This window comes from Saxophila tyrrhenica, assembly GCF_035928015.1.
Source record: "Saxophila tyrrhenica strain CCFEE 5935 chromosome Unknown scaffold_6, whole genome shotgun sequence".
Taxonomy (NCBI): Eukaryota; Fungi; Ascomycota; class Dothideomycetes; order Mycosphaerellales; family Extremaceae; genus Saxophila; species Saxophila tyrrhenica.
This window is the reverse complement of record NW_027041738.1, coordinates 287,855-313,560: the sequence shown is the minus strand read 5'-3', so window position 1 is coordinate 313,560 and position 25,706 is coordinate 287,855. Positions and strand designations below refer to the sequence as shown.

General features: G+C 55.5%; 11 protein-coding genes across 11 annotated transcripts; 5 read left to right on the top strand and 6 right to left on the bottom strand.

Annotated features, from left to right (window-relative positions):
• Positions 1 to 27: 27 nt before the first annotated feature.
• LTR77_004162 (uncharacterized protein) lies at positions 28 to 2,632 on the bottom strand (the record flags this gene model as incomplete). Its single annotated transcript, XM_064801416.1, has 3 exons — positions 28 to 416; positions 471 to 773; positions 850 to 2,632. 3 exons carry the CDS (start codon positions 2,630 to 2,632, stop codon positions 28 to 30), a joined length of 2,475 nt encoding a protein of 824 aa, XP_064660046.1.
• A 760-nt stretch (positions 2,633 to 3,392) lies between these two features.
• On the top strand, positions 3,393 to 4,734 carry LTR77_004161 (uncharacterized protein; the record flags this gene model as incomplete). Its single annotated transcript, XM_064801415.1, has 2 exons — positions 3,393 to 3,699; positions 3,752 to 4,734. The coding sequence occupies 2 exons, from the start codon at positions 3,393 to 3,395 to the stop codon at positions 4,732 to 4,734; spliced, it is 1,290 nt and encodes a 429-aa protein (XP_064660045.1).
• Positions 4,735 to 4,907: 173 nt separating this feature from the next.
• Positions 4,908 to 5,775, bottom strand: LTR77_004160 (uncharacterized protein; the record flags this gene model as incomplete). Its single annotated transcript, XM_064801414.1, has 2 exons — positions 4,908 to 5,507; positions 5,575 to 5,775. The coding sequence occupies 2 exons, from the start codon at positions 5,773 to 5,775 to the stop codon at positions 4,908 to 4,910; spliced, it is 801 nt and encodes a 266-aa protein (XP_064660044.1).
• Positions 5,776 to 6,331: 556 nt separating this feature from the next.
• LTR77_004159 (uncharacterized protein) lies at positions 6,332 to 7,549 on the top strand (the record flags this gene model as incomplete). Its single annotated transcript, XM_064801413.1, has 4 exons — positions 6,332 to 6,909; positions 6,964 to 7,081; positions 7,137 to 7,301; positions 7,358 to 7,549. 4 exons carry the CDS (start codon positions 6,332 to 6,334, stop codon positions 7,547 to 7,549), a joined length of 1,053 nt encoding a protein of 350 aa, XP_064660043.1.
• A 342-nt stretch (positions 7,550 to 7,891) lies between these two features.
• On the top strand, positions 7,892 to 8,724 carry LTR77_004158 (uncharacterized protein; the record flags this gene model as incomplete). Its single annotated transcript, XM_064801412.1, has 2 exons — positions 7,892 to 8,012; positions 8,072 to 8,724. 2 exons carry the CDS (start codon positions 7,892 to 7,894, stop codon positions 8,722 to 8,724), a joined length of 774 nt encoding a protein of 257 aa, XP_064660042.1.
• A 1,359-nt stretch (positions 8,725 to 10,083) lies between these two features.
• On the bottom strand, positions 10,084 to 11,347 carry LTR77_004157 (uncharacterized protein; the record flags this gene model as incomplete). The annotated part of the gene is made up of 4 exons (XM_064801411.1): positions 10,084 to 10,136; positions 10,189 to 11,022; positions 11,073 to 11,118; positions 11,210 to 11,347. 4 exons carry the CDS (start codon positions 11,345 to 11,347, stop codon positions 10,084 to 10,086), a joined length of 1,071 nt encoding a protein of 356 aa, XP_064660041.1.
• A 323-nt stretch (positions 11,348 to 11,670) lies between these two features.
• Positions 11,671 to 12,420, top strand: LTR77_004156 (uncharacterized protein; the record flags this gene model as incomplete). Its single annotated transcript, XM_064801410.1, has 4 exons — positions 11,671 to 11,702; positions 11,758 to 11,766; positions 11,816 to 12,248; positions 12,301 to 12,420. The coding sequence occupies 4 exons, from the start codon at positions 11,671 to 11,673 to the stop codon at positions 12,418 to 12,420; spliced, it is 594 nt and encodes a 197-aa protein (XP_064660040.1).
• A 1,163-nt stretch (positions 12,421 to 13,583) lies between these two features.
• Positions 13,584 to 14,978, top strand: LTR77_004155 (uncharacterized protein; the record flags this gene model as incomplete). The annotated part of the gene is made up of 3 exons (XM_064801409.1): positions 13,584 to 14,524; positions 14,554 to 14,816; positions 14,872 to 14,978. The coding sequence occupies 3 exons, from the start codon at positions 13,584 to 13,586 to the stop codon at positions 14,976 to 14,978; spliced, it is 1,311 nt and encodes a 436-aa protein (XP_064660039.1).
• An 856-nt stretch (positions 14,979 to 15,834) lies between these two features.
• LTR77_004154 (uncharacterized protein) lies at positions 15,835 to 17,176 on the bottom strand (the record flags this gene model as incomplete). The annotated part of the gene is made up of 2 exons (XM_064801408.1): positions 15,835 to 16,499; positions 16,561 to 17,176. 2 exons carry the CDS (start codon positions 17,174 to 17,176, stop codon positions 15,835 to 15,837), a joined length of 1,281 nt encoding a protein of 426 aa, XP_064660038.1.
• A 1,387-nt stretch (positions 17,177 to 18,563) lies between these two features.
• On the bottom strand, positions 18,564 to 21,059 carry LTR77_004153 (uncharacterized protein; the record flags this gene model as incomplete). The annotated part of the gene is made up of 4 exons (XM_064801407.1): positions 18,564 to 19,025; positions 19,083 to 19,474; positions 19,532 to 20,394; positions 20,452 to 21,059. The coding sequence occupies 4 exons, from the start codon at positions 21,057 to 21,059 to the stop codon at positions 18,564 to 18,566; spliced, it is 2,325 nt and encodes a 774-aa protein (XP_064660037.1).
• Positions 21,060 to 22,175: 1,116 nt separating this feature from the next.
• Positions 22,176 to 25,657, bottom strand: LTR77_004152 (uncharacterized protein; the record flags this gene model as incomplete). The annotated part of the gene is made up of 2 exons (XM_064801406.1): positions 22,176 to 25,398; positions 25,452 to 25,657. 2 exons carry the CDS (start codon positions 25,655 to 25,657, stop codon positions 22,176 to 22,178), a joined length of 3,429 nt encoding a protein of 1,142 aa, XP_064660036.1.
• Positions 25,658 to 25,706: the final 49 nt, after the last annotated feature.

The window sequence follows — 25,706 nt, the reverse complement described above, 5'->3', positions numbered from 1 at the left end:
ATGTCAGAAACATCAATGTATCCTGCCTCACTGCTCCCTCTCCCACAGCCCTGCCGCACTCCCATTGAAACCCAGATCCGTCACTCCAATCTCCTCACTCTCGAACCGACCCACCAAATCCGGCTCCAACGCCTCCAGTGGCAACTTCATACCCTCCTCATACGTCTGACCAAAATACATCGCCTTGTGCCCCTCACCCGCTTCAGCCCGTCGAGCAACACGAGTCCTCAGATCGCCGCTCGCGGCTTCGCTCTGCTCGCCTGCAAAGCCACCACTCCCCTTCTTGCCTTTGAGCTGCAAGCGGACGCCTTGTACGCTTTCGCGGCTGGGGTCGCGGTCGGCGAAGTTGTGCGGGACGAACATGACGCTGGAGGCGGAGGTGTGCATGAGAGTGTTGGGGATGTCGCCGCTGTGTGCTATATCACAGGTATTAGTTACTAAGATCCGACTTGTCTTTGGGCTGTACTCACGCAAATGATGCGCCCCCAAGTTGAAGTAGACGACCAAATCGCCGTCATACTCCGAACCCTCGCCGTGCTTCAGCGTCTCGTGATTTGCCATCTTCGTGAAATCAATCAAGGGATCATGCGGCGCGAAGTAGTTGAGTGGGTCGGCTGAGCGAGGCTCATTGTCCTTGCGCTGCAGGACCCAGAGGTCACGTTCGGCCCACCTGGCGCTGTCGCCGAGGGTAGTCGAGTTAAGGATGGTGAGATGAGGCGGCGAGCCCATGCCAGTGCCAGCGGCGATTCGGTAACCTTTGCGCTCGCCCCAAGCTGGCATGTCATGTCAGCGATTCACTCATTACGTCCATCGTATCGTGTCTTTGTGGAAGACGCCGGGGACACTCACCATTCTTCTCCTCCGAGCTCATAACGACATAGAACTCCCCACCATTCTTTGGCCAATCCATGGCCGTCTCCTTCTCTACAGGATACTCGACAATATGCATAGTATTCCTCTCTTCGATCTCTGGCCCATCCCAGGGATAGCTCTTCGTCAGCGGCTCCCAAGCCAGCCGAACTATGTCATTTTCCTGTGTGGCAACATCCAGATCCGCTTTGAAATTGATGACATGGTCGTGCATACTGCTGGAGAGAGCCTCCTGGATCCGATGGCCGTACTCGTCTTCATTCGTGTGTGCAAAGAACGAACCAAAGATGAACCCGGATGCCCGTATCTTCACTTCGATAGCGCCGTCGAGGTAGAAGATGTATTCGATGGTGTAGTCGTAGTTGCCTACCGTTGAAACCGATCTGACGACCAGGTAGGTGTTCCGCGAAGCCGTGACTGAGTACTGCGCACTGTGGCGAGATAGCAGATGATCGGCAGTATACTCAAACAGGCAGATCGAGTTCGGATGCTCGTAGGAGTGAGTCGTCTGATGGAACCTCGAATCCAGGTAGTCTGCGTATGCCGGACAGTCGTAGCCAGGCACCAGCTCAAACATGTTCAGTCCCATCCCAAAGAAAGAGTCCATAAACTCAAGCCCGCCTTGCATTGGGTCATCGCCAGCATAATGTGCCATGGCCTCCTGGAGGCCGAGCTCGTACATCACCCGCTTGCCTTTGAATCTGATATCAAAGAGTGTCAACCCGGTGGCTTGGGCGGTGGTGATGTAGAACTCGAAGCCGAACCAGGAAACGAATTTCTGTTCTTTATCCAGTCTATATCTGGGACCATACGGCTGGACAGCGACCGGCGGCGGCAGCTCTCGCCCTGCAGGTTTAGATTCGAAATCCTCGGTGTCCGTCCAGGACCCATCTTGGTTTATGCCGGCGCGGGAGAAGTCTGGCTTTTGCCACGCTTTGCGGAAGTCGTTCTCAGTGTCGTATAGATATCCGTTGTAATAGAACTGCCCGGCTGTCCAGTCATCAGTGTTGTGGCTACTAGCATCAACCTTGACGTATATCCCTTGTGGTAGGATAGTCCGAGCACCAGAAGCAGTTCCAGGCCTGAAGAACTCAAACCACATCGACAGCCCACCGCGCTCAATTCTAGAAGGCCGCGGCCAGCAGAGCAGTCCCTTCGGATCTGACGGGTCGTTTCGATTGACCACAGCGCCAAGCAGATCTTGAGTGATATCAGACACATTCTCAGCCAGCGACAATCCGAATTCCATGATTGCAAAGAAGTCCTGGACGGGGTTTGCGACATAATTGCGCCCAGAGTTGAAGACGTAGTCCAGTGGCAGTACCTGGGTGTCTGAACCGACGGGCAGCGGTCCCACCATGTAGTGGACCATATAAGGCTCGTCTTCCATGACCTGCGCTACCCTGGCCATTGCCCATCGTTCCGGAATGGCAGCATCGTCGCGCAGATAGGGGACGGCATCGGTCTTGTTGGGACGAAGAGTTTCTAGTACGACGATGAAGTTCTCCCGGTTGCTCTTTGGATGTTTCGTTAGATTGAGGTATGAGAGCTCGTCGAACACGAATTCGTAGACGTCTTTGGCTTCCTGGTTTGACAGCTCTGACCAGATGTTCTCCTTGGGTGCTTGGAAGCTGTTTTTCTGTTTTGTCCGGAGTCGGTCATCGATACCAGTATTGCTGAAAGGGAAGAGATAGAAACATGTCAATACGGCCAAGGAGCACGTCGAGATGAGCAAGACCAGTGGCCTCGTTCGTAGTTCCATTGCACCGACGAGGAAGACGAAGTCTCACGATTGAGTTCGATTGATCAATTAAGAATGCATGTTGAAAGCCATCGAAGTGTTAACGTAAGAGTGGTGGTCGAGATAAGATTGAGCGTGCACCTGCCTGATAGAGCGTAGATTCGGAGTTCGAAAGACAATGCCAACTCCGACCACGCATAATCATCAGTGGCTGCGAGCATCTTTGTAAGACTGTGCGATGAAATGGTCCAGTTGATCTTATGAGGGTTCGATATCCAAACAACATAGAACTCATATCGTCTGCAATTTCAGGCGCTCCTTCAACGACACCTGACAGTGCGGCTGAATCAGGCCAAGGTGAAGCTTCTCCGGGCTTGATGAAGCAATTCGAGCCACTTCCAGGTCGAGTCCGTTGCGTCTGAACTCGTACAGAGTCGGAAGGGGGATACTGTACGGCCTTCAATATCAGGCTTCTGCTCCCGTCTCGCGAGGGCTGGTCTCATTGGTGCCCACAAGCACCTCGCAAAATACTCCAGTCCAGGCCGCATCTCCAACTTTCGCCCCGCAGCCAACATCAACACCTTCCTGTAACAAGCAGGCGTTAAGAGATGCCAAGCGTCTTGGTGATCGTGAGTTTGTCTTCAGCGGCCGCCTCAAGGCCATAGGATGCAAATGGACCCCACTGGTGGTGAGGGGATGGCCTAGATATAAACACAGTAGGTCGCTCTCACGGTAAGTCGCCCTTTCCTCACGATTTTGCATCCTCGTTTGTCCAACAGTCATGCGTTTCCATCTCCTAGCTTTCCTGCCTTTGGCGCTCTCTACGGTTCTTCCGCGCGATGATGCAGTAGATTATGAGGGCTACGAAGCCTTCCGTATCAACACGCATGGAGACGGAGGTGCCGTGAAGACCCAGCTCTCCTCCATCGACTACAAGCAATGGAACTACCGCGTTGACCAGCATCTCGATATTGCCGTGCCAGCGGAAGATTGTGCGAAGTTCAAGCAGCTCGGTCTTGAATGGGAGCAGATGCACAAGAACTTGGGACAGTCTATCAGGGAGGAGAAGCAGTGGAAGAAGTATCCAGGTGAGGACGCTGTTTAGCAAGCTATTACCACGCAGAGCTGACGATTGCACAGGCAGGAAGCCGGACGAACTTCCAGACGACTCGTGGTTCGACAGCTACCATCCGTACGAAGACCACAAATCCTTCTGGGAGGACTTACACGCTGCATTCCCCAAGAACTCAAAGATGATTAGCTCTGGTACCTCTGTGCAAGGACGTGACCTCTTCGGCCTAAAGCTGTATGGCAGCGGCAACCACAACGTTCAGAAGCCCGCTATCATCTGGCACAGCAACGTGCACGCCAGAGAATGGATCACATCAATGACCGTAGAGTACATTGCCTACCAGCTCATCGAAGGCTACGGCGGTTGCAAGGGCAGCAAACCAGACGCCGAGGTTCAGAGTCTCTTGGATACATACGACTTCTACCTGATCCCCTTTGTCAACCCCGACGGCTTCGTTTACTCCCAAGAGGTCGACAGACTCTGGCGCAAAAACCGCTCCTCTCCACCACCAGGCGCAAACCAGACCTGTTACGGCACAGACGTCAACAGAAACTGGCCGTGGAAATGGAACGTTATCCGTTTCGGCTCCTCGCCCGACCCGTGCGAAGAAGACTATCGTGGCGAAGCACCGGGTGATACGCCAGAGAACCAAGGTATGACCGCCTTCATCGACAGCATCGCCAAAGAGCAACCGATCAAATTCTACGTCGACTGGCACAGCTATGGCCAGTACATCCTCACCCCCCATGGCTGGTCCTGCAAGATCGTCGCCGAGAACAGCGAAGAGCAAGTCGATCTCGCCGAGGAGGTGCAGGAGGTGATAGCAAGTGTGCATGGGACGAACTTCACTTACGGACCCATCTGCGAGACGCTGTATGCGGTGAATGGCGGCAGCACGGATTACGTTTACGACATTGCTGGGGCAGAGTACTCGTGGGCTTTTGAGGTGAGAGACGAAGGCAAGTTTGGGTTTGTGCTCCCGAAGAGGTTTATCAGGCCAGTTGGGGAGGAGATGTGGGAGGGTGTAAAGTATGCTATCGCGAACATGTGACGCAACGACATGTAGGTGTTTAAGCTGTATCACAGCAGATGTGCAGCCAGAATCTCAACATCACGCCTCATCATAGTGCGACTGTGAAGACCTCTGCTAGATCTAACAATTGCCACCCCATTCATCGCATGCTGTAAGGTGCGACTTCGTGCTTAAGCGACGCTTGCCACTCCTTAAAGCACCCGATCGACCATCTCAGGCACATCAGGCGACACTAGCACCTTCTCAATGACCTGCAGTGTCGCCCTCATCGGCAGACCAACAACATTGTCGAAGGTCCCATCGATCTTCTCAACTAAGATCGACCCGACACCTTGAATGCCATATCCGCCAGCCTTATCCGCACCCTCTCTGGTCCGCACATACGACAGTAACAGCTCGTCCGTCACGCTCGAGTCGAACTTGACGTCCGTCTCTTCCACGTGCGTCTCAGTGGCATATCCAGGGTCCATCGCCGACTCCAGCGGCACCACGGCAACAACCGCAGTGTAGACTTTGTGCCAACCGCCATTACCGTCACGAAGCAGCTTGAGCATAGCCATATGTTCCTTCTCATTTCTCGGCTTCTCCAGAATCTGTCCCATGCTCGTGCTCACGACCGTATCGGCTGCCAGGACTAACGCGGGCTCGCCTTTCGGTGAATCGATCTGCGCTTCGTATACATTCAAGGCTTTCTGCTGCGCCGTCTCGAGGACATACTCGAAGGGTGCCAGCGACTTGCTCTTGTCTTCTGGAACGGTGGAAGGTATAATCTCGAGGTCTGTAAGGCCAATCTGTTACGTTGGCTGTTACTTTGCGCTCAGTCTCGTGTCGGGCCGCGTTCGGTAGATACGAACTCACCTGCGCGAGTAGCTGCCTTCTTCGAGGAGATGCAGAGGCTAGTATGACCCTCTTCCCTCTGATCATGTTCAACGCTGGCAGCTCCAGAGGCAATGGTAACCTTGGTCGGGGCGGACCTGGCGGGCCACTGGCGTTCTGCGTTGGCTGTGCTGCATCGTCGTACGACGGAGGTGGTTCTAGGGGTGCCTTCTCGTCCGCCATCGTGTCGAGTTTGCAGTAAGAAGAACAGCAAAAAGTTACCAGGTCATTGACACCAGACGAAGGCAACGCAAGCGACACGAGTCAGGGCTTTCACAATCCAATCAGCGCCGTCACAGGCCGAACGACGTCCTCCTTCTCCGTCTCACCCGTCATCTCTTTTGCCACTCACAATCCTCACTGCAGAGTGCGAATACTCCTCAGAGGCAGTGAGGCCACATCAGCTCGTCTACATCCTCTGCATATGCTCAATAATCGAAAGAAGGCACAATCCTCGAGCTTCACCTCATCTTCGCCCCACTACCGAGGCAGTTTTTGGTTGTGATGGAGCCGGATTGCTAAGGCACCCGAGAAACGTCCTACGTGCGAAGCATATCTAGCAGACTCTTCTTGATACGGCCCACAACTCTACAGCATTGTGTCAAGGCCATTCAAGAAATTTCGTGGTTGGTCATTACACTTTCGTACTTATAGACTCGTTCCTTCCTCTCGTCTCAGTACACACTGCTCTTACTTCATCTATTACCCCTTGAGCTCCCATCTAGAACACAACGCAACCATGGTGCAGAACAAAGGCCTCATCTTCAAGCAGCCTCCCACGGCCTGGCCGGAGATTGGCAAGCACATTGCCGTCGAGGACCGTGACTTCGACACAGAGCAAGCACCCCCTTCGGGCGGCTTCACATGCAAAGTCAACTATGTCTCGTTCGACCCATACCAACGTGGCAGGATGCGGAGCCCAGAGATCAAGAGTTACTCCGCCCCCTTCGAGCAAGGAAAGCCAGTGACCAACGGAGCCATCGTGACCGTCATCAAGAGCGACAACGACAAGTTCAAGCCCAAGGATGTCGTCAAGATGCCCATCACCTGGACCGAGGAGTACAGCGCCATTCCAAAGGAGATGCTGGCTGGCGCAGAGGTCCTGCAGAACCCTTACAAGCTGGACGAGAAGTTCTTCCTCGGTGCGCTGGGGATGCCTGGCTTGACTGCGTATAGCTCGTTCTACGAGATCGGGGAGCCGAAGAAGGGCGAGACGATCTTTATCAGTGCCGCTTCAGGCGCGGTTGGACAGCTTGTTGGCCAATTGGCGAAGCATGAGGGGTTGAAGGTGATCGGGAGTGTGGGTGACGACAAGAAGTGAGCTTCGCCTTTACTATTCACTAACTGCCAATAATACTAACCTTGGTCCAGGCTGGATTTCATCCAAAAGGAGCTCGGCTTCGACGGCGGTTTCAACTACAAGAAGGAGAAGCCGCTTGAAGCCCTGCAGAGACTGGCGCCTCAAGGCATCGACATTTACTACGAGAACGTAAGAAGAGTTCCAAACACGAAGGCAACCAGAACGATGTACTGATGGTACTCAGGTCGGTGGCGAACAACTCGAGGCTGCCATCACCCAGATGAACCAATTCGGCCGCATCGTCGCTTGTGGCATGATCTCTCAATACAACAAGCCACCGTCAGAGGCATATGGTGTAACCAACCTGATGCAGGTGGTTGGCAAGCGTCTGAAGATGCAGGGCTTTATTGTAAGTGCTCTTCCGCTCGTGGTGTAAGGTGTTCGGCAGGCTAATCGATCATGTAGGTCATGGATCAAAACATGGGCCCGAAGTACCACAAGCAGCACCAGGAGAACGTGCAAAAGTGGATTCACGATGGCAGCTTCAAGGCCCAGCAGAGTGTGACGAAGGGGATTGAGAACTCGGCAGACGGCTTGATTGGGATGTTTGAGGGGCGCAACTTCGGTAAGGCTGTGCTGGAGGTTGCTTCGTTGTAGAAATATCTGAAGTAGTGGCTGTGCCCTCTTGATGGCCGCGTCAAGAACCTAGTGGATGGGTACTTGGCCGAGCATTCAAGTAGCATGCCCCTCCGTTAGGTAGCCATCTTTTGAATCAAATTGCATAACAACATCTTTCTCTCTTTACAACCACAACAACGTCTTCCGGAGTTTGATTATGTCGTACTCTGTGAAGGAGAAAATGCCCTCTCTACTGCTTACGCCGATCTTGCATCACATGTGCGCGATCCGCAACTAGCCGTTTTCACCTGAATAGGCAAGAGCCATTGGCTTGAGCAAGAACTTCAGACTACACTTCATTGCACTCAAGACGCTGCAACAATGGCCGACGTCAACGAGCTTTACGGCTCTTGTGCCTGCGAGCGGAATCAATATACCATCGTCATCCCCACCGCTTCAACCTCACTCGCCCAAGTCTTCTTCGACAACAGTGCTGCAAACCGTTCGTCAACTCAGACACCGAGACGAATACCAGCGGTTGCTGACTTAAATGGGTACCAGGCCGATCACAAGCAACACCCGTGACAGCATGGCTCCGTGTGCCTCTGGATTGGGTCCACAGCACGACCCACGCACAATTCGACGACGAGACACACCCTTCGATCCGAAGAACATACCACATGCCTTCAATACACCCAACGCTACCGCCGACAAGAAGACAGTTCTGTGGGTACTGTGGAACACATCTGACAGCATGGAACGAAGGGCATGGGCACGAGGCCGACTTTCTCGACGTCACGCTGGGTAGCTTGATGAACGAGAGTTTCGATACGTTGGAAGCATTGAACATCATAAACGCCGAAGACGGGGAGGAGGAGAGCTTGGTGCGGTCGGACATGATCAACGAGGAAGACCACGTACACCCTCGCGAAGAGAGCATGGAAGATCAAGACCCAGCAGCCGCACGCCAGGTTTCGAGCAGAACTTCAGGCGCTATGCGACACAGAGGAATGCCGTACTTTGAGGAGATGGTCGAGAACAGCCGGCTAGGTCGCATCAAGCGGCAGAAAGGCGGACATACCTCGAGGGATGGACGCACGACGGTGGAGTGGGAGGTTGTGGAGATTGGAGGGGACGAGCCGACGCCGATGGAGACGACGCAGAGTGTGGCCACGGGGGCCGGGGGCAGTAAGAGGCAGAGGGTTGGTCCTTGAGGTTCTTCTTCTTTGCTATCGAGGAAGTGTTTGCCGCAGCTTGAGAAGCCTGATGAGAGACGTGATGTAATTTGAGCAAGGAGTCCGGTGCCGCACACAAAAGTGCTTTGAGGGTGCTGGATAGCACATAGCTGTCGTTTGTAAGATACTTCGACACCCAGCCTCTGAAATGAGATATTCTGCAGCGCCTCGCCGTCCACTATATTATCAAACCCATCACATGAAGAGCCCAACCAGTGAGCAGTCCAAGATATACACGTGCCAGATGCCCACACTCCACTCTAAAGCACCAACGCATGCCCAAGAACGTTGCTGAAAGCGGCCACACCCTTTCCACCCAGCTCTCGGACCCGGCCCTTCGTACCCCACTCCTCTCACTCCCTCGCCCGCAAAACATTCCCAGGCGCCGCCCACCCCATCTCCCCCAGCATCACCCTCGCCAAATCCCTCGCGTTCCCCCTCCCAGTGTGCGCCCGGCAAAGACACAGCATGAAAACCTCCTCCGCTTCCTCCAACAGCTCATCACATCCCACGCTGAAAGATCGGGACGCGATGTCGTCGATCATCCGCTCGACTCGGGAGGTGGTTGGCCTCTTGTTCAAGTTGTGCTCGGCGATCACGGGCTTGAAGATCGGTGATGCGCATGCCGCCGCAGTGGTCGGTCATGGGGCAGCGGAAGGTAGATGGATTGTTGGGGTTGCGGCGGCGGAGGCGGTCGAGGACGGTGTGGTTGGTCATTGTTGGGTAGGTATCTTGTGGTCTCGGGTGGGAGAAAAGGGCTTGTGTGTTGAGTTCAGAGGTAATTTGTGCAGATGTTCCCGTATAGAGTTTGCAGCCGGCTGCGTTGGCGTAGTAAGATTGCCTGTGGATGGAGTACTCGCAAGGTACGAGCTGAGGGATGCTAGAGAAAGAAGACTTACCACTGGTGGTGGTAGAAGGACGCATATGAATGGAAGAGTGAGTCGAGATAGGACAAGACAAGACAGTGAGACTTGAGTACCTCAGACAACGCTATTGTTCTGCTCATGCAAGACGAGTCTATCTTGTCTCACCGATCATGGAGTGTCTTATCCTTATTTCGAAGACCCGGGCTGTCGAGAGACAGTAGCGTGTCTTGAGCTCAGGTTCATGGAGTAACCGATCCAGACCTTTATGGTGTCAGTTTGGAGTGATTGGAGGAGCCGCATGGCGGTGCAGCGCTCTCGGTTCTCCGCCAGCCATAGTCATCCTGATCAATAGCAAGGGGCTCTGGCCACGCTGTTGCGGTAGTCGATGGGTCCGTGTCACGACACCTCTGGTCGTGGGCGCGGTATCTTCATCGATTCGAGGGCCGCGTTGAGTATCGGGCAAGAAGTCCGATCAGCGTGGCAGCTCGCCCAGCAACATTGTGCGATCGGTACTAGCGGATAATACTAGAAGGCAAGTCAGCAAACGATCGTCACCGTTCCGTGAATGTATACATACTCAGAGAATCATCTGGTGATATCCGCACATCGTTCACCGTGCCCTTGTGGCCCGGCAGCTTGTGCAGCATCTTTCCCCCTGCACTATCCCACACAGTTGCAGTACCGTCACCGCCTCCGGCAGCAATACTCTTCCCTGTCGAGTCCCAGCACGCTCGAATGAGGTTCTTTTCCAGCCCAGCTTGAGCTCCGTCGAAGATCCGGATTTGACGATCGTTGGGCGCGAAAGGACGGATGTCCCACGTTCGTACTGTGTTGTCGTGCGAGTTCGAAAGGAGTGATTGCGAGTCCGGAGAGACAGCCAGTGATGTGACAGTGTCGGTATGTCCGGGTAGTGTGTATGTAACCTTTTTCATCCGCAAGTCCCAGACCTTAATGTCGTTGTCTATGCCGCCGCTGAAGAGCTCGTTGCCCGCTTCTGCCAGGCACACTGCCGTAACTGGCATGTCCGTCTCGATGTAGTCGATCGCCGCCTTCTGTCTTGGGTCCCATACGCTGATCGAACCGTCGTCGCTGCCGGATATCAAGATCTCCTCGCCTCTTTTGCTGACCTCCAAGCAATTGATCACTTCCTCATGTCCTACGTGTCTCCGTATCCGCTCGCCAGTCTCCACGTTCCAGCTTGTTACCGTCATGTCTGCGCTTGCTGAGTAGATGACCTGGCTGTCACGGGACCAGTGTAGGTCTAAGACCGCGCTCTTGTGGCCTGTGAGGACACCGTAGTTCGCGCAATCGCCGGAGGAGTTCCACAGAAGGATGTCGCGGTCCATGCTGCCGGAGGCTATATGGGCGCCGGTTGGATCGAAGCGAGAGCAGAAAACTTCACCCGAGTGACCTGTACTGCATTAGCGATATGTCAACCCGTCTTACAGACAATGCGCCTACCACTCAGCTCCATAACCTGCGCCTGCAGCCCAGCATGGCCGTATGCCTACGTATCGCACTACCTATCAGCCATTGCTTCCTTTCATTGCATCTTTAGCTCTGAGTAGGCGCTAGAGACCACGTAAGGGCAGACTCACTCCTTTGACCACCGCATTGCTGCCAGAGCCATTGACTCTTGCGACTGCGCCGCCGTTGATGTTCGCTTCTGATCTTTGCCTCTTGACCAGCTGTGTTGTGCCGAAAGACGATGAGGCCGCTCTCTTCTCGCCGGACATGTTGGCGGTGGCTTGCGGGTCTCTGACCTGTGATCGTTTATCTGTGGTAGTTGATCATCACAAGCTGAAGTCCAAAAAGTTCAAGCTCTTGCCAAATGTGGTGATTTTTGAGCCTTTCGGCAAGTTCCGAAAGAGCTACAGTGTTAGAGGGCACAGCAGAGCACTGCTTGATCGAACACTTCACACTCAGGACTGAACAGTAATCGCAACCCAGAGACTCCCTCTGCTCGTGAAGAGAAATCTAGGCAATCAGCGATGAGGTGAAGCAGGATCAATTGGTGCCTCCAAGCAACGGCACACTTCTCGACCAGACGATCGCGGCAATGGCTACAAAGGCTGCGAGGATAGGCGAAGAGTGGGTTGACCTACATACTCTGTGCAGTGCGAACGACTAGCTAACAGTCGTCCAGAGTGTGGAAGTAAGCTACAGCGCCTGAATGCCCGTCGCAACTGTCTGACAACCACCAGATCCCGCATCGACAAGATCAACGCCGAAGTTGTAACCCTCACCTACGGCACCATCGTTGCTCAGCTCTGCCGCGACATCACCGTCCCGAACACCGTCAGCAAGACCGACTACAATGCCGTCAACAAGGAGCTCGACCGTATGGGCTACAACATGGGTCTGCGCCTGATCGAGGACTTCCTCGCAAAGTCCAACACGGGGCAATGCAGCAACTTCCGCGAGACTGCGGAGATGATTAGCAAAGTGGGCTTCAAGGTCTTCATGAATATCACGCCGACGGTGTCGAACTGGAGTAAAGAGGCGGATAGCTTTCATCTAGTGTTTGAGGACAACCCATTGGCGGACTTTGTGGAGTTGCCAGACGATGGGAGGGCGCAGGATGAACTCTGGTATAGCAATATTCTGTGTGGTGTTATCAGAGGGGCGCTCGAGATGGTAAGGCTTACTACTGTGGGGTGATAGATGGCTGGATGCTGATGTGACACAGGTTCAAATGCAGGTCGAGGCACGCTTCGTGAGCGACGTGCTACGTGGTGATGATACTACGGAAATGCGTGTCACCCTGATCCGGATTATTGAGGATGAGATGCCGCCGGATGATGAATGATGTATCAATTTAAGACAATCCACGTTCAACTTCTGGTCAACAGGCGTCCCAAGTGATATCTAGTATGGTCGCTTCGCCCATACCCCCAGAAATGGATCCACTTCTACCAATTTAATTGCCACCTTTGCGAACGCGAGTGCTACGAATACGTGGACTGCTACACCAACTTCTTAGACGACATCCCTGCTGCTACTACGTGCGACTCTATGACAACCACAAAATCTGGTATACAGCATTATGGCTTTGGCGTTAGAGTGAGGACGTGTTCACGCTGCTATTGGCCAACCCCGGATTCTTAGCGTAACAACCCCAGCTCACGGGCTGTAAGCCGCATCCACAGCGAACATCACCTGCCAAGTTTTGTTACAATTGTTACAGCCCATCCCAGAACAGCTCCGCTTATGCCACCTACGTTCCATGAGCAGCCAATGCTTACCGTTGTCGACATCTTCATGGGTTGAGGCACACCGAATATGATACGTAACCAGCCCTCGCGCTCGACTGCAGCTCTTCGGTAGAATTGACTTACCCGGGATCCCACATCGTATTCGAGATTGAACGCGTGGCAGTGACCTCGCGATTTCGGGATGTTTACCGCTTCAAGACCGTTGCATCGTCTGGGTGTGCGGTCACGCAGGATAGATGCAAGCGGGTGAGGTCCCTGAGGGCAGATCAGCTTGTACGAACCAGTACTCAGGCCGGTCGCCGCCCTACGTACCGCTCTTCGCAAGGAGCATGCTTTATGTGCAGTCCTAATACGGTAACGATCTTGCAAGTGAGAAGGCGAAACCCTGCAGTTGAAACCCCAAGCATCGTTCCTACGACCTAGAACCCACCATTGCCGACCCAGATCCAACACCCTTTGCTAGGATTTGGAGAAGCCAATCTCTCCTCGCGGAGTCACTAAAGCAGTATTCGAAGAGAATGGGAAATGCCAGATCCTTCGTTCAGTGCGCAGACACAGGTGACAGAACTGCACTTGAGCCGTGTCTCCGACCGTCGATTTGAAGCATCTCATATGCTCGTCCCCAAACGAGCCAATCGAATGATGCAGAGCGCCCCTTTGCAAAGGTCCAGGCAGCAGTTTAGTCCTGTGACATGCGCGATGGACTTCCAAAACTTGAGAGGGAGGCCTCCTTGCGCCAGGCCATATCTCGTCAACGATGGTCAAACGCGTGCGAATACCTACGCTTGAACGGCTGGACACCTCGCGGTTCAAACTGGCCTCGTTCAGAAACATCCTCCTCAGTCCAGCAGTCCTGATACTGGTCGCGACCTACTTCAGCTACCAAGGCGCCCTATGGTACTTTCGAAATCATATCTTCTGGCGAGAGCCCCACGGAGAGTTCTTCAACGACGAACACGTCTACGACTTGGGCTACAGCCGTGAACGACAGCGTGACGCCGCAGACTTTCTTGCTCAGGCTGCCAATGACTCCGCTTCGTCTCCGACCCACGCCTACGGACCTCTGCTCTGTGCGGGCATCGCGACAGTCAAAAGACGAACGGACTACCTCAATGGGACAATCGGAACCATGTTCGCAACCCTCACGCCAGAGGAGAGAGGTGCGATGGAAGTGCGCTTGACCTTCGTAAGCGCGCATCCGGAGGACCACCCCGACTGGGACCAGGGGTGGCTGAACTTGGTAGACTTCCACGGCGGCTACAACGTCACAGAAACTGAGATGGAGCAGCTGCGGACATGGGAGGCGGATGACAAGTGGATTCAGTGGAAGGGCGTGTGGGACTACACCTACCTGCTGCTTGACTGCTATGAAAGGTCGAACGCACCGTATATCGCAGTCTTCGAGGACGACATCATCTTCGCCGAGGGGTGGATGTCGAAGACGCTGAAAGCGCTGGCGGAGCTGCGAGAGATGTCCATCGAGTGGCTCTACCTGCGGCTGTTCTACACCGAGACTTTCCATGTCTTCTGGAAGAAACGCGATTTTTTCCACCACTATCGCGGGGTCGCACACGGAACAGGAGCTGGCGCAACGGCCTTCATGCTCCTGCTGCTGCGGGGGTGTTCGAGGACCGTACAACGACGCATCTACAACGACGCATCAACAACTGGACGCTGCTGGTCGTCGCTTGCATTACCGTGCCTGCCGTGATCGACCTTCTGCTCAGGGTGCCGAAGCACAGTCTCAAGGGCACTGGCCTAACGCGTATGGACGCCGCATGCTGCACGCAGGCCTTGGTGTTCCCTCGGTCGCAGGTTCTGGACGTGATTGACTACCTGCTGGAGCGAGAGCGAGGACAGACAGATCTGATGATTGAGAAGTACGCCGATGAGTTGGGCATTGCAAGGTTCGCCGTCGAGCCTCAGCAGGTGCAGCATGTTGGTGTGAAGTCGTCCCGAGGGGGCAGTAAGAAGACGGTTTGGGCTCACTGTAAGTTCTCTACCTCGCACTTATGGTGTTGGGTCAGTGACTGATGCAATGACAGTGTTCGAGACGTACAATGGAGAAGCGCTACGGGAAGAGCACGTTCGAATGGCTAAGGGTGGAAGGACGTGGCGTCCTCAGGATGATGGACTGAGCGACGTTCTGTAATGTGCACACACCTAGTACGACAGAATTTAGTACCTTAAATACCCAGCTATTTAACCTTCACGTTACACCTAGATTCTCCTCGCCCTTTGAAACGTTGGTATGTCAAGGAGTGCGCTCATATTCGTTGTCAAAGCTTCGGCAAGCTCAGCCGAGCGGGTGTGATCGTCTGAACTTCTATGATCGACGACTTGCGTACTTCACAAACATCACATACGCCCGACAAACACGCCCTTGCAACTTCACGAGCACTCATGTCCGCACAAACGACCTCTCGACGATGATACAGCAATGTCATCAGCAGCAATAATGTCCAACCCCCAGCCCAACTCGGCCTCACCCAAACCCACCACTCCAAACCCTTCCCTAACCCCCCTCCCACTCTCTGCCTCGCAAGAATCCCAAGTCCGCGCGCTCTACCACAAGCGCGTGCGCCAAAAATGCGCAGATGAAGTCCGTGACTTCGCCACCTGCTGCACGCACCGCACCTTCACGGCCCCGCTGTTCTGCCGGCAGCAGCAGAAGGCGATGAATCAATGCATGATGCGTTTTGCTACACAAGAAGAGCAAGACGAGGCAAGGAAAGAGTGGTTTGAGAGCTCAGAGGAGAGGAGGAGAGAGCGCGAGGAGAAAGAAAAGAAGAGAAAGGAGGATGAGGTTTTCTGGAGGGAATGGTGGGATAAGGGCAAGAAGACAGAGGAGGTCGTGACGTCTGGGACGGGCAGGGAGGTTAAGAGTAAGAAGTGAGAGGTGTAGACGATTACATCGATGCGTATGTGGTCTTTGGAGGACTTGGTGATGGTCTACACTATTCGTACATGCGGCAACCGGAGCTATCGATGATGCTGGATGGCAGCCTCTACAGGCCAAACCCGATGCCTGCGCCCTCGACCATCTCTGGCTCTGCTGATTGCGCCCGCGCTTCAGCTGCCTCTCCGCCCACTTCTCGACGCTCTGTCTGCCTCGCTGGACTCTCTCGCGTGACATAGCTTGGAGGACCCGTCCGCTGCGCCGATACGGCTTCCTCGTATGTTGGCGATGGAAGCTCTGGAGCATCCGAGTCGACCGGTGATGGAAGTATCTGCCAGTGCAGAAGGTCAGGATTCGCTCGCACACTCCCACGCCATCTTCCGTATGCTGGAGGAGGGTTGGGGAGGGACTCGATGTCTTTATCCCAGCCGTTGATGACTTCAATGTCTGCAATGATTGTCGGCTCAGCTTCGCGGCTGTCGGGACGCACTTCGTCGGTTGGCATGTGTACTGGAATCGGTGTCGCTGGGACAAATACCGCAGGCTCGACTGGAAGTGGTGGCATGAGGCTTGGTGGACGATGCTCTCGCCGCCGCCGTCGATGGCTCCGCTCTGAGACTGGTACGACATACACTCTTCCTTGCCCGCCCCTGGGCAGGATGAAAATGCGAACGACTGTGTGGGCAAATACGACCGTCGCCAGAATTATGCCCAGGACGAACAAGATGTGGAATGTCGCGGTGACATCGCTCGAAGTCGTCGCGAGTACGACATCTATTTTGCATTGTCAGCACCATGTTTCCACTTTATCCATCACCAGGATTATGGAACTTACACGTCGCGACCACAGCACTTAACAACAACGCCGCCAGCACGCAAAGCAAACACTGACTCGAGCCCACCTCCACCACCCCTCTACTCTTCTTCGACTTCTTCCACGCTCGCCGTTGCCGAGTCTCGCTCTTCCGCTGCGCATACACCGCCAGACTCGGATCACTCAAGTCCGGATGATCGAGCGCCGCCACCGCGCGAGTGTTGAAAAGAGCGGACTGGTGAGCCATGCGCTGAATCGTGTGGCGGTAGCCAGAAGGCGGGAAATGTACTCCACGTATCGCCTCAGAAGGTGACGTCGACGTCGTGCTGATGCTGTTCACGCTCTCAGCCGTTGGGCTCGGAATGACTTCTGGCTGGCGTGGCATACGGGGAGCTCGGGTGGGTGATGCTGGTGGGGTGAGGACGCCGTACATTCCGCCCGGTGGATAGGGTGGGTGTGTCCTGGGGGTGTTCGGTTCTGGCAGGACGGAGAATGGCGATGTCTGCCCTGGCGAGCTGAAACGGGAGTTGCGGAGGAGGTTGCGGACGTTGTCCTGGACGCGAGAGAGGCGCGAGGGCTGCGTGTCCTCGAGGATGCCGGCCTCCAGCGCGCTGGAGTCTGGTAGGGGTGAGTGCATCGTGTCGGTCCTCGCGATGCTACTGCGGTTGTGGTACGGAAGAGTTTCGAGGATTAGAGAATCGATTATCAGGGAATAGAGTAGACGGAAAACACTTCACAAGTCAAAGTATAAAAGAGTGATCAGAACAAATTTCAACATCAATCGATCAACAAGTCAACACGACGCAGGCACCCGGACGCGACACACTTCACGTCCTCGTCTAACCACGGATACTGTATCCCTCAAGTACGTCCACAAACACCCGCATATCAAATCAAACCCGTCCCGCAATCTACACACGAGGCATCCACCTTGCCTTGCTCCTCGCTGCCCAAACATCTGCAAGCGTCGGATGCGCAGGACCAATCATGCACCTTAAACCTCAATGGCCTGAGGAGACTGGATTAAATGGACGAGGTGGTACGGGAGGAAGCCCACGTTACACGGCCGGAGCAAGGGGCGTCGATGGATGCGGATGGGCGGTGCAATCACGCTTCACCATCTTCCAGATGCGTGGGTTTGTGAAGCAGGTTTCGGTTCACGCGACACACACTTTCGCAAGAAGTTTTGGCGGATATGTTGGAGCGAGAGGGTGTGGTGCTGCAGCTCGCAGGAGTTTGGGGTGGGATGTTTCAGTTCTCGGGGCTGAGCCTGTCGGCCAATCAGTTGGCGAAGAGACGATGTACCTGCGTCAAGGGTTTTAGGAGAGCAAAGTGGACGACCAGTTTTGAACATTCGCTTATCGGCGACAGTGACGGGGTCCTGATTGTTGGGAACGAATAGTCAAGATGGCAAGGAACAGGGCAAAAGGTATAAAAAGGCCATAATATCATTTCATCCCCTTCCCCCCTCCCCTCCTTTCCCACATAGTAGAAGAGCCAAAGAGTATGGTATGAAACGACACCCCAGCCCTCCCTTCACCAACATCCAAATGAAAAAAAAATTGGCCTGGCCGCCTCCCATTCATCCATCCGACTCCTTCCACCACCAACATAAGATAAAAAATACTTCGCGCACCCGGCCGTCCCGCCCCAACGATGGTATTCCCTTCCTTTAACGCCGTCGAAACAAGAACAAAAAAGAAGAAGTGATGGGCTGGGTTTCTAGATAATTACACGGTTGATTGGTTGATTGCTGAGAATTCGTTCGTCGAGAGAGGGAGGAAGAAAAGCGACTGCTGCGAAAGACGAGGCCCAGTATCCAACTCCGAGTGAGGAAGATCGAGTGAGTGGGTTTCTTGCGCCGCGGTTCGCCGTTGTCGACGTCTTGGGGTGGGGGTATCGATATTGGTGACAGTATGTGGTGTAAAGTAGTTGTGGCCGTGAGGTCTTGGTCGATAAGCAGCATTGAGCCGAGAGGACCGCAGTGATGGCTGCGAAAGAGTGTCGGCAGACATGTCACCCCCCTAATTAGCCCCCTCAATCCCATTCCCAATCGCATTGCCGTCAAAAGCAAAATTCGCGTCAAACCCCAGCGCCCCGTCGTCGTTGTTCAGGAAACTATCGAAGTCGAAGTTATCGAGCGCGTCGCCGGACTCCATGCCTCCGAAGTCCAGCTCGTCCATGCCGAAGTCCGGGTTGCCCAGGTTGCCGAACGGTTCGAGGTTGGTCGAATGGTCCATTTGCTGCTGCTGCGCGGCGGTGCCGTTCTGCGGTGGAGCGCCGGGCTGTTGGGTGCCAGCGCCGCCCGGGGCGGACGTGGCGTGGGGCTGGTTGGGTGGAGGTTGGCCGTTGGGCATTTGTTGGCCGCCTGCCTTGTTGGCGAAGGAGTTCGGGTTCATAGGTGTGTTGGGTGTTGCGGGGGTGGGAGTGGGTGGATGTTCGGACTCCGTTGCTGGTGTGGCGTTCGCTGGCGCATTCTTGCCCTTCTGCTCGATCGTTAGTGCTCTGGACCGACAATCGAGCTCACAAACTTCGCTACTCACCTTCTTCGTATCCTTCTTCGCGCCCGGCTTCGCCTTATTCGCCGTACTAGGCGTAGGCGGCGCAGGCTGCTGCGACGGACTGCTCGGCCCCGTACCACCCACATTCGCTTGTGGCGCAGGCGGTGGAGGCATATTGGTGTTCCTCGGCGTCCCCTGCGGACCAGGCCCAGGTTGCCCCGGCATCATCTGGCCAGGAGGCTGCTGTCCAGGCGCAAACTGGCCGTTCGGCATCTGCATGCCCGACGCCCTCATCATCTGCATCTGCTCCTGCGTCATGCCGCCCGGATGTGATGACGGAGGTCGCATGCCGTTCGGGCCCATCATCATCTGGTTGCGCATCTGTGGCGGGATGCTGTTTGGGTCCATCATGGCGGCGCCCGGCGGTGGCGTGCCTGCAGCGCTGTCAGCTTCGAAACCAAAGCGAGAGTGGTCGAACCCAGTCGACCTACCACGCAACGCATCGTTGGGGTTTGGTGAAGCATTGCTGCCGCTCGGGCTTCCTTGGGCCAACATACCTGGTGGGAAAGTGCCGTTGGGTCCATTACCACCCGGATGGCCCGCTGAGCCGCCGGACATGTTATCCTGCTCCTGTCTCGCCATGAGCAGCCGCTTCTTATTCTGCTGCTCAAGTAACATCAGTTGCATCTGATAATCCTGCAAAGCGTGATTGCCGTTGCCACTGTTCTGCCCTCCGGCCGCCGCGTTGCCCGCGCCCTGCATTTGCATGCGACCTCCGCCGTTCGCAGCAGCGGCAGCGTAGAACTCGCCGGTCGCGCCGTCCATGCCTTGCTGGCTCAGTGGGCTGCCTTGAGCTCCGCCGGGGCCCATGTTGGGCGGGAGACCCTTGGAGACGTTAGAATCTGGAGTATTGACATTTGCCATGAATGCCTGATGCTGCCGCCGCATGTTTTGAGAGTAGTCTCCCACAGACTGTCCCTGTACATCAGTACGCTGTGTGGCAAGCTTGGAGGATGCCTCAGGCGCGATTTCGTCCACTGCGAGGTGATCTTCACTGTGCAGTCTCACGCGAAGGCGTCCAAGTGTGGCTTGGGGAAGGGGAGAAAGAACAAATGGGGAACCCACCTGGTTTGGTTGTTGCATTTGTCCGGGTTGACCAGGCCGTTGGTTCATCTGCTGCATTCCACCCTCGAGCCTTTGCCGCTTGGGCGACGGGGCCTCACCCGAGCCTGGAGAGCTCGTTCGGTTGTCCATCTGCGAGTTGGAGCGCTCCATCTGGTTGTTGGCATGCATCATCTGCCCGTTCGCTCCTGCTGCCTTCAGATTCTGCATTTGCGCCATGTGCGCCGGGTTCCTGCAAGCACGTCAGTCTCCATTACTTTCCTTAGTTGTATCACTACACCCAACATACATATTCCGATTCTGAATCGCCTGCCGCTTGAGATCACCGCCGGGCATACCCATAACACCACCATTCTGCATCATCGGGTTGAAGTTGCGCATCTGCGAGTTCGCCTGCGCAATATTCCCCATCTGCATGCGGTTGTGCTGCTGCTGCGCGCGCTGCGCCTTGAGGTATGCCTGCGTCTGGCCGTTTATCGGCCTGTTCCTGTGCGCCTCCCAGATCTCCCAGAACTGGAACCACCAATCTTGCAGGAAATTGCCTTGGCCGCCATAAATCGCCGGGATCGGCAGGTCGTCCGGCTTGTTCGCGAAGTCGGCATCTATCCCATCGATGTCCATGCCATCTCCGACTCCGTTCGCCTGGCCGCCTCGCTGGTTCGGTGATTGCTTCTGCGGCTTGGTGTCGATGTCGACGTGCTTGTTCAGCTCTCGCGCGACGGAGTATAGTTCGTTGCGAAGGAGGTAGTCGTATATAACCGTGTTCAGCTTCAGTCGTGGAGTCTCTTGGTCCATCGGGCCGCCAGAGTTTGTGGGTGTGCCGACTCCAGCGCCTCCGACAGGCCCGCCCATCTGGCCTCCCATGGCGGCCATGTTCATCTGCGGCTGCTGGCTCATCGTCATGCGCGGTGAGCGACTCGGTGGATGGCGCGCTCGGGTTGCGCAAAGGTGCTCGTCGGTATATGGCGGGGCTGGCGATCGCCGGTGACGTCGTCTCGATCGCGGAGATGCTCGCTATTCGCACCACCGCTGGCCTTCGACGTCGGAGTCGAGGCGTCTGGAACGAGTGACGGAAAGGTGGAAGGTATCGTGGTGTGTGGAAGGGTTCGAATCGCACTCGACGCCGCTGACTGGCGATAGGCGGGCGGAAGCGTGTGCGTGACGCCTGATCTGACCCTTTTTTGCGCACCTCACCTCACCACTCCAACGCACGCCGAAGGATGCCTTGATGCGCGAGATCAGAGTCGGGGGGTCAGCATAATAACCCTCGCGGTCGACGGAGTGAGGTCGCAGATCGCGGACGTGCAGGAGGTGGAGTTCAGCACACGGCAAGGCGAAAGAAAGCGGCAGCGGCAGAAGTAGTTGCCGGCGGGTGGCGGGAGTGTCGAGGCCGGTGTTCTTCCTGTTCCTTCCCAACGTCGTCACCTTGTCGGGTATCCGTCGTCAGTAGTCTGACCGTGTGCTGCGATTGCTGCGCCGGGGTGGTAGAGGGTAAAAAGAGTGAACTGGATGGGTTGCGAGAAAGGACCAGCAGCATTGACAAATGCGACGAGCAAGCTGCTCGAAAGAGCTGGTAACGTGATCGCGCCAATCAGAGCTCGCCGCGACGTGCATCAAGACACACTGGACCCTTTCAATTACTTCGATATCGCTATTCAGAGAAGCGGACGACAACACCATCAATCTATGGTCATCTGTGAATTTCACCGCTACCGTATTCCTTATTCTCCTCCTTCACAACTTGCGATATTCCTTATGGCGTTCTGGAAGAATTACCTGTCACATGACTCGAACGCTATCATATCCGTCTTGGCAGAAGATCTGTCAGGGGCTGTCTAATTTTGGCCGCCGATGAAGGAGTGAACGATAGATGTAGCCATGTACTATGCGTTCGACATCTTCCTATAGCACTGCCAAACACTTGGGCAAGCACCGACGACCACACGAAATCGCACTCAAAGCAAGTAGAGCATTCCAAGACTTCATTTCAAGACTACCTCCCACCTCATCTCATCACTCCTCCTCCGTCTCCTCATCCCCCTCCCCCTCCACCCCCTGACTCGCATCCCCCTTCTTCCCCTTCCCCAACTTCAACACGCTACTCCAGCTCCTCCCCCCACCGCCACCACCTCTTCCCATCTCCTTACTCTCCCTCAAACTACTAACGCTCGCACTCAAGTCCCCCCCCTCCTCATCCCCATCCTCACCCAACCCCTCCCGCGGCGCACTCGTCGCCACATTCTCCATCCGCGACCTCTCGCGCTTGAAAGTCGGCAGCGCGAATTTGCCCGACGAACTCTTGCGCGAGATCTTCTGCATGAAAGTCTCCTTTGACGAGCCGGCGAGGGAGGGGGACGGGTACGTGCCGTCGCTCTGGTTGCTGTAAGATGGTGTACGCGCGAGATCTGACGACGTGCGTCCGGATTCCAGCACAGAGGACTCGGTGGTGGTCATGCTACGCGTGTCGCGGGATTTGCGCGAGGCGGGTGGGGAGTCGTCGTCTTCGGCGCCGACCATGGCGGGGCTGCCGATGGGTGTGGTGGCGTCGAGGGCGTCTTTGGAGGAGGAGGAGGTTTTGGTGCCGAAGCGGAAGAAGGAGGTAAAGTTTTTGGCGTTTGGGTTGAGTTTGCCGCCTGCTGCGCTGGCATCGGCGGATTTCTTGGAGCCGGGTGGTGGTTTGGTGCCGATGGGGGCGAGATGGGGCGCGTGGTCTGCGTCTAAAGCGTCGGAGTCGTCGTCTTCCATGATGTCTTCTGGTGGGCCGGAAGCGCCGTACTGCACTGACGGTCTTCTAGACGGGTGACGAGAGCCGTACATGCGAGGTTGGGCGGAAGTGGGCGGAGGCCAGCCTTGACCGAAGGCGAGTGGGCTGTTGCGCGCCCCGCCAGTGGCATCACCTGAGGGCCATGCATCGACGCCCCAGCGACTACTGTCCATGGATGGGCGCGGAAGCTCATTGGAGTGAGTGGAGCCAGGACGAGGAGAAGTCGGTCTACGACCAAAGGGCGCGAAGCTAGAAGGCCAGCCGCCACTCTTATCTTTGCTGAAGAACCCGAACGCTCGACGTCCGAGTGGCGCGGCTGACGGCGACTCATTGGTACCATCGGGTCCATCTCCGGGGCTTTGAAATACAGTTCCAGAAATGCTACTAGTCCTCTTACGAGTAGCAGCATCCAGACCCGATATTCCTTGGTCCTGTCGAGGCATAGAACTCGACTTGCTCAGTGGTGGTCCGTTTTCGAGGTTCTTATTTCGTTGCTTGATGCCAAACATCTCACTGAAACGACTGCTGGTACCACCGCTAGTGGCGCGATTGGAGCGCGTAGAGCGGATCGAGCGTCTATCGGCGTCCATGAGTCCTTCCGGCGAGCTGATGTGGAGGTTGTGCTGGCTAGCTTGGGGGCTTGCGAAGACGCTCGGCGATCTACTGCTTGCGGAGCCTGGAGACGCAGGGCCGGCACCAGGATAGTCCTGTGCTGCTTGTGTCGTCGGTGGACCTGGTAGCCCAGGTAAGCCCGGCAAAGAACCCAAACCAGGTAGAGGTCTGACAAGCTCTTGTCTGTTGTCGCCGTCTCCAGAAAACAAGTCTGCGGGCAGGAGGTTCGCACCAGCTCCAGGACTCATCATCGCGCCTCCTGTCAGCTTCTCCCTCTCCTCCTCGCTTAGTGAGACTTCCTCAGTAGGGTTCGGTAGTGTCATGCCATTGTGGATGTTTAAGAATGGGGCAGAGTTGAAGCCAGACGCAACCGGATGGATGTTGTTCGCGAATGGACTCTGGGTGACAGGACCGAAAGTAGCCAGCCTAGGACTATCAGAAGCGCTGTGTCGACTGGCTGCATGCCGACTGCGCTGGCTGTCGCCCCGCCGTGGCAATCTTTCTTGCGCAGGGGAAACATAGTGGGCGGTCGGCGCGGCATTGTCTTCCTGTCTCCGTCGCTCTGCTTTCAAGGAGTCGAGGTAGCGCATTTGCTCGTCGTGGAAGCGCTTGGCTGCCTGCACTTTGCCGAAAGTCATGGCATATTGTTGTTGCAGATCATTCCTATGATTCAGCCATCGTCGCTCATCCTCCGCATCGTTTTGCAACTGCTGGACCAGATTTGGCTCTGGACCTGAGCCATCCGGCGAGCTGTTCTTCAAAGCGCGCTCCAGCTTCTTGATCTCGCTCGTCTTCTCCTTGACCTCGTCGTCCAGCACACGTACGTGGGCAGCCTCTTCTGCCAATTTGACGCGCAATGCCTCCTTTTCCTGCGCCATCTGCTGAAGGTACAGTTCTTTGTCTTGGCGAGTGCGTTCGGTTTCCTCCTTCATGGCTTCAGTCTCGCGTTCCCAGCGAGTCATGTCATCCTTGAGCTTCTGCCGTTCCTGCACCTTCTGCTGCAACAGCCGCTCTTGCTTCGCACGCTCATTCTGCGCAGCGGTGTTCTGACGCTCCAAGGTATTGACTTCGCGCTTCAAGTTGCGACTGGCCTTTTCCTTTTCATTCACCTCAGCCCTCAGCTCATCGCGCTCTTTGATCAGGTCCTCCTTCTGCTTCAACTCTTCCTCCTCTTCATCCTTGGCCGCCCGCTCAGCTTCGTCGTTCTCCCGGCGAAGCGCATCCAACTTCTCAGTAAGCTGCTGGATGGTCTCAGCGCCCTCGGGTGCCTCGCTGTCGTCCGGCTGAGGGTCATGCTTTTCGCCAAGTCCCAGGTTTGTTGGTGAAGGCCGTCTGCCACTGACTCTTCGTGGAGCTAGGCCACTGCTGCCTTCTCTGGCCATGGGAGCCGAGACTGGGGAGGCAGGTGCAATGTCCTTGAGACCACGATAAGGCCGGATGCGTGGAACGGCCTCTTGCAATCCGTCCGCATCCGTTTCATGGCCATCTTGCTGCACGATAAAGTAATCTCCAGAAGCAGCGGGCTTGGTGCAGAAACGGATAGGTAGGCTCTTGGACCCGAACTCCTGGTTGTTCACCAACGCGACCCGTACAATGTAGAAGGTGCCCGGCTGTAGGCCAGTGATGGTAATCGCAGACTCATAGATCGAGACTGAGCCAATTGCCGCGCCATTGAGGTGGACGGTATACTTGTGCTCCTTCTTCTGACGCGGCTTTTCTGGTAGGGTCCAGTGAATGACGGCGCCGTCGGACTTGATGCCAGCAAGGTCTATCCGAGGCGTGGCAGGGAGTTCGAAGCCGAGAAGATTGGAGAGTTCGTTGAGGGGCTTATGTAGGACTTGGGTTGCACGATAGACAAGCCTATACTTCCGTCAATATCTGTTGCCGCCTTGCCGAACAAGTCTTGGGCCTACCAGAACAAAGCTAAAGCAGTGCAGAGCGGGCGAAAGTAATAAGCAAAAGGAACAGCGAAAGTCTGCAAGAGTAGAACGAAGCGTTGGACCCAGACATTGTGTGGAAGCGAGGTGTATAGGTCAGCGCCAGTGGTGGCCGCGTTGGCGAAGAAGCGCGAGGGACGGATTTGGGGGGTAGCAGCAGGGGCTACTCCGGTGGACGGCATTGTCGAGTGATCATACTGCGAGAGGAATAAGGAAATACAAAGTGGTATA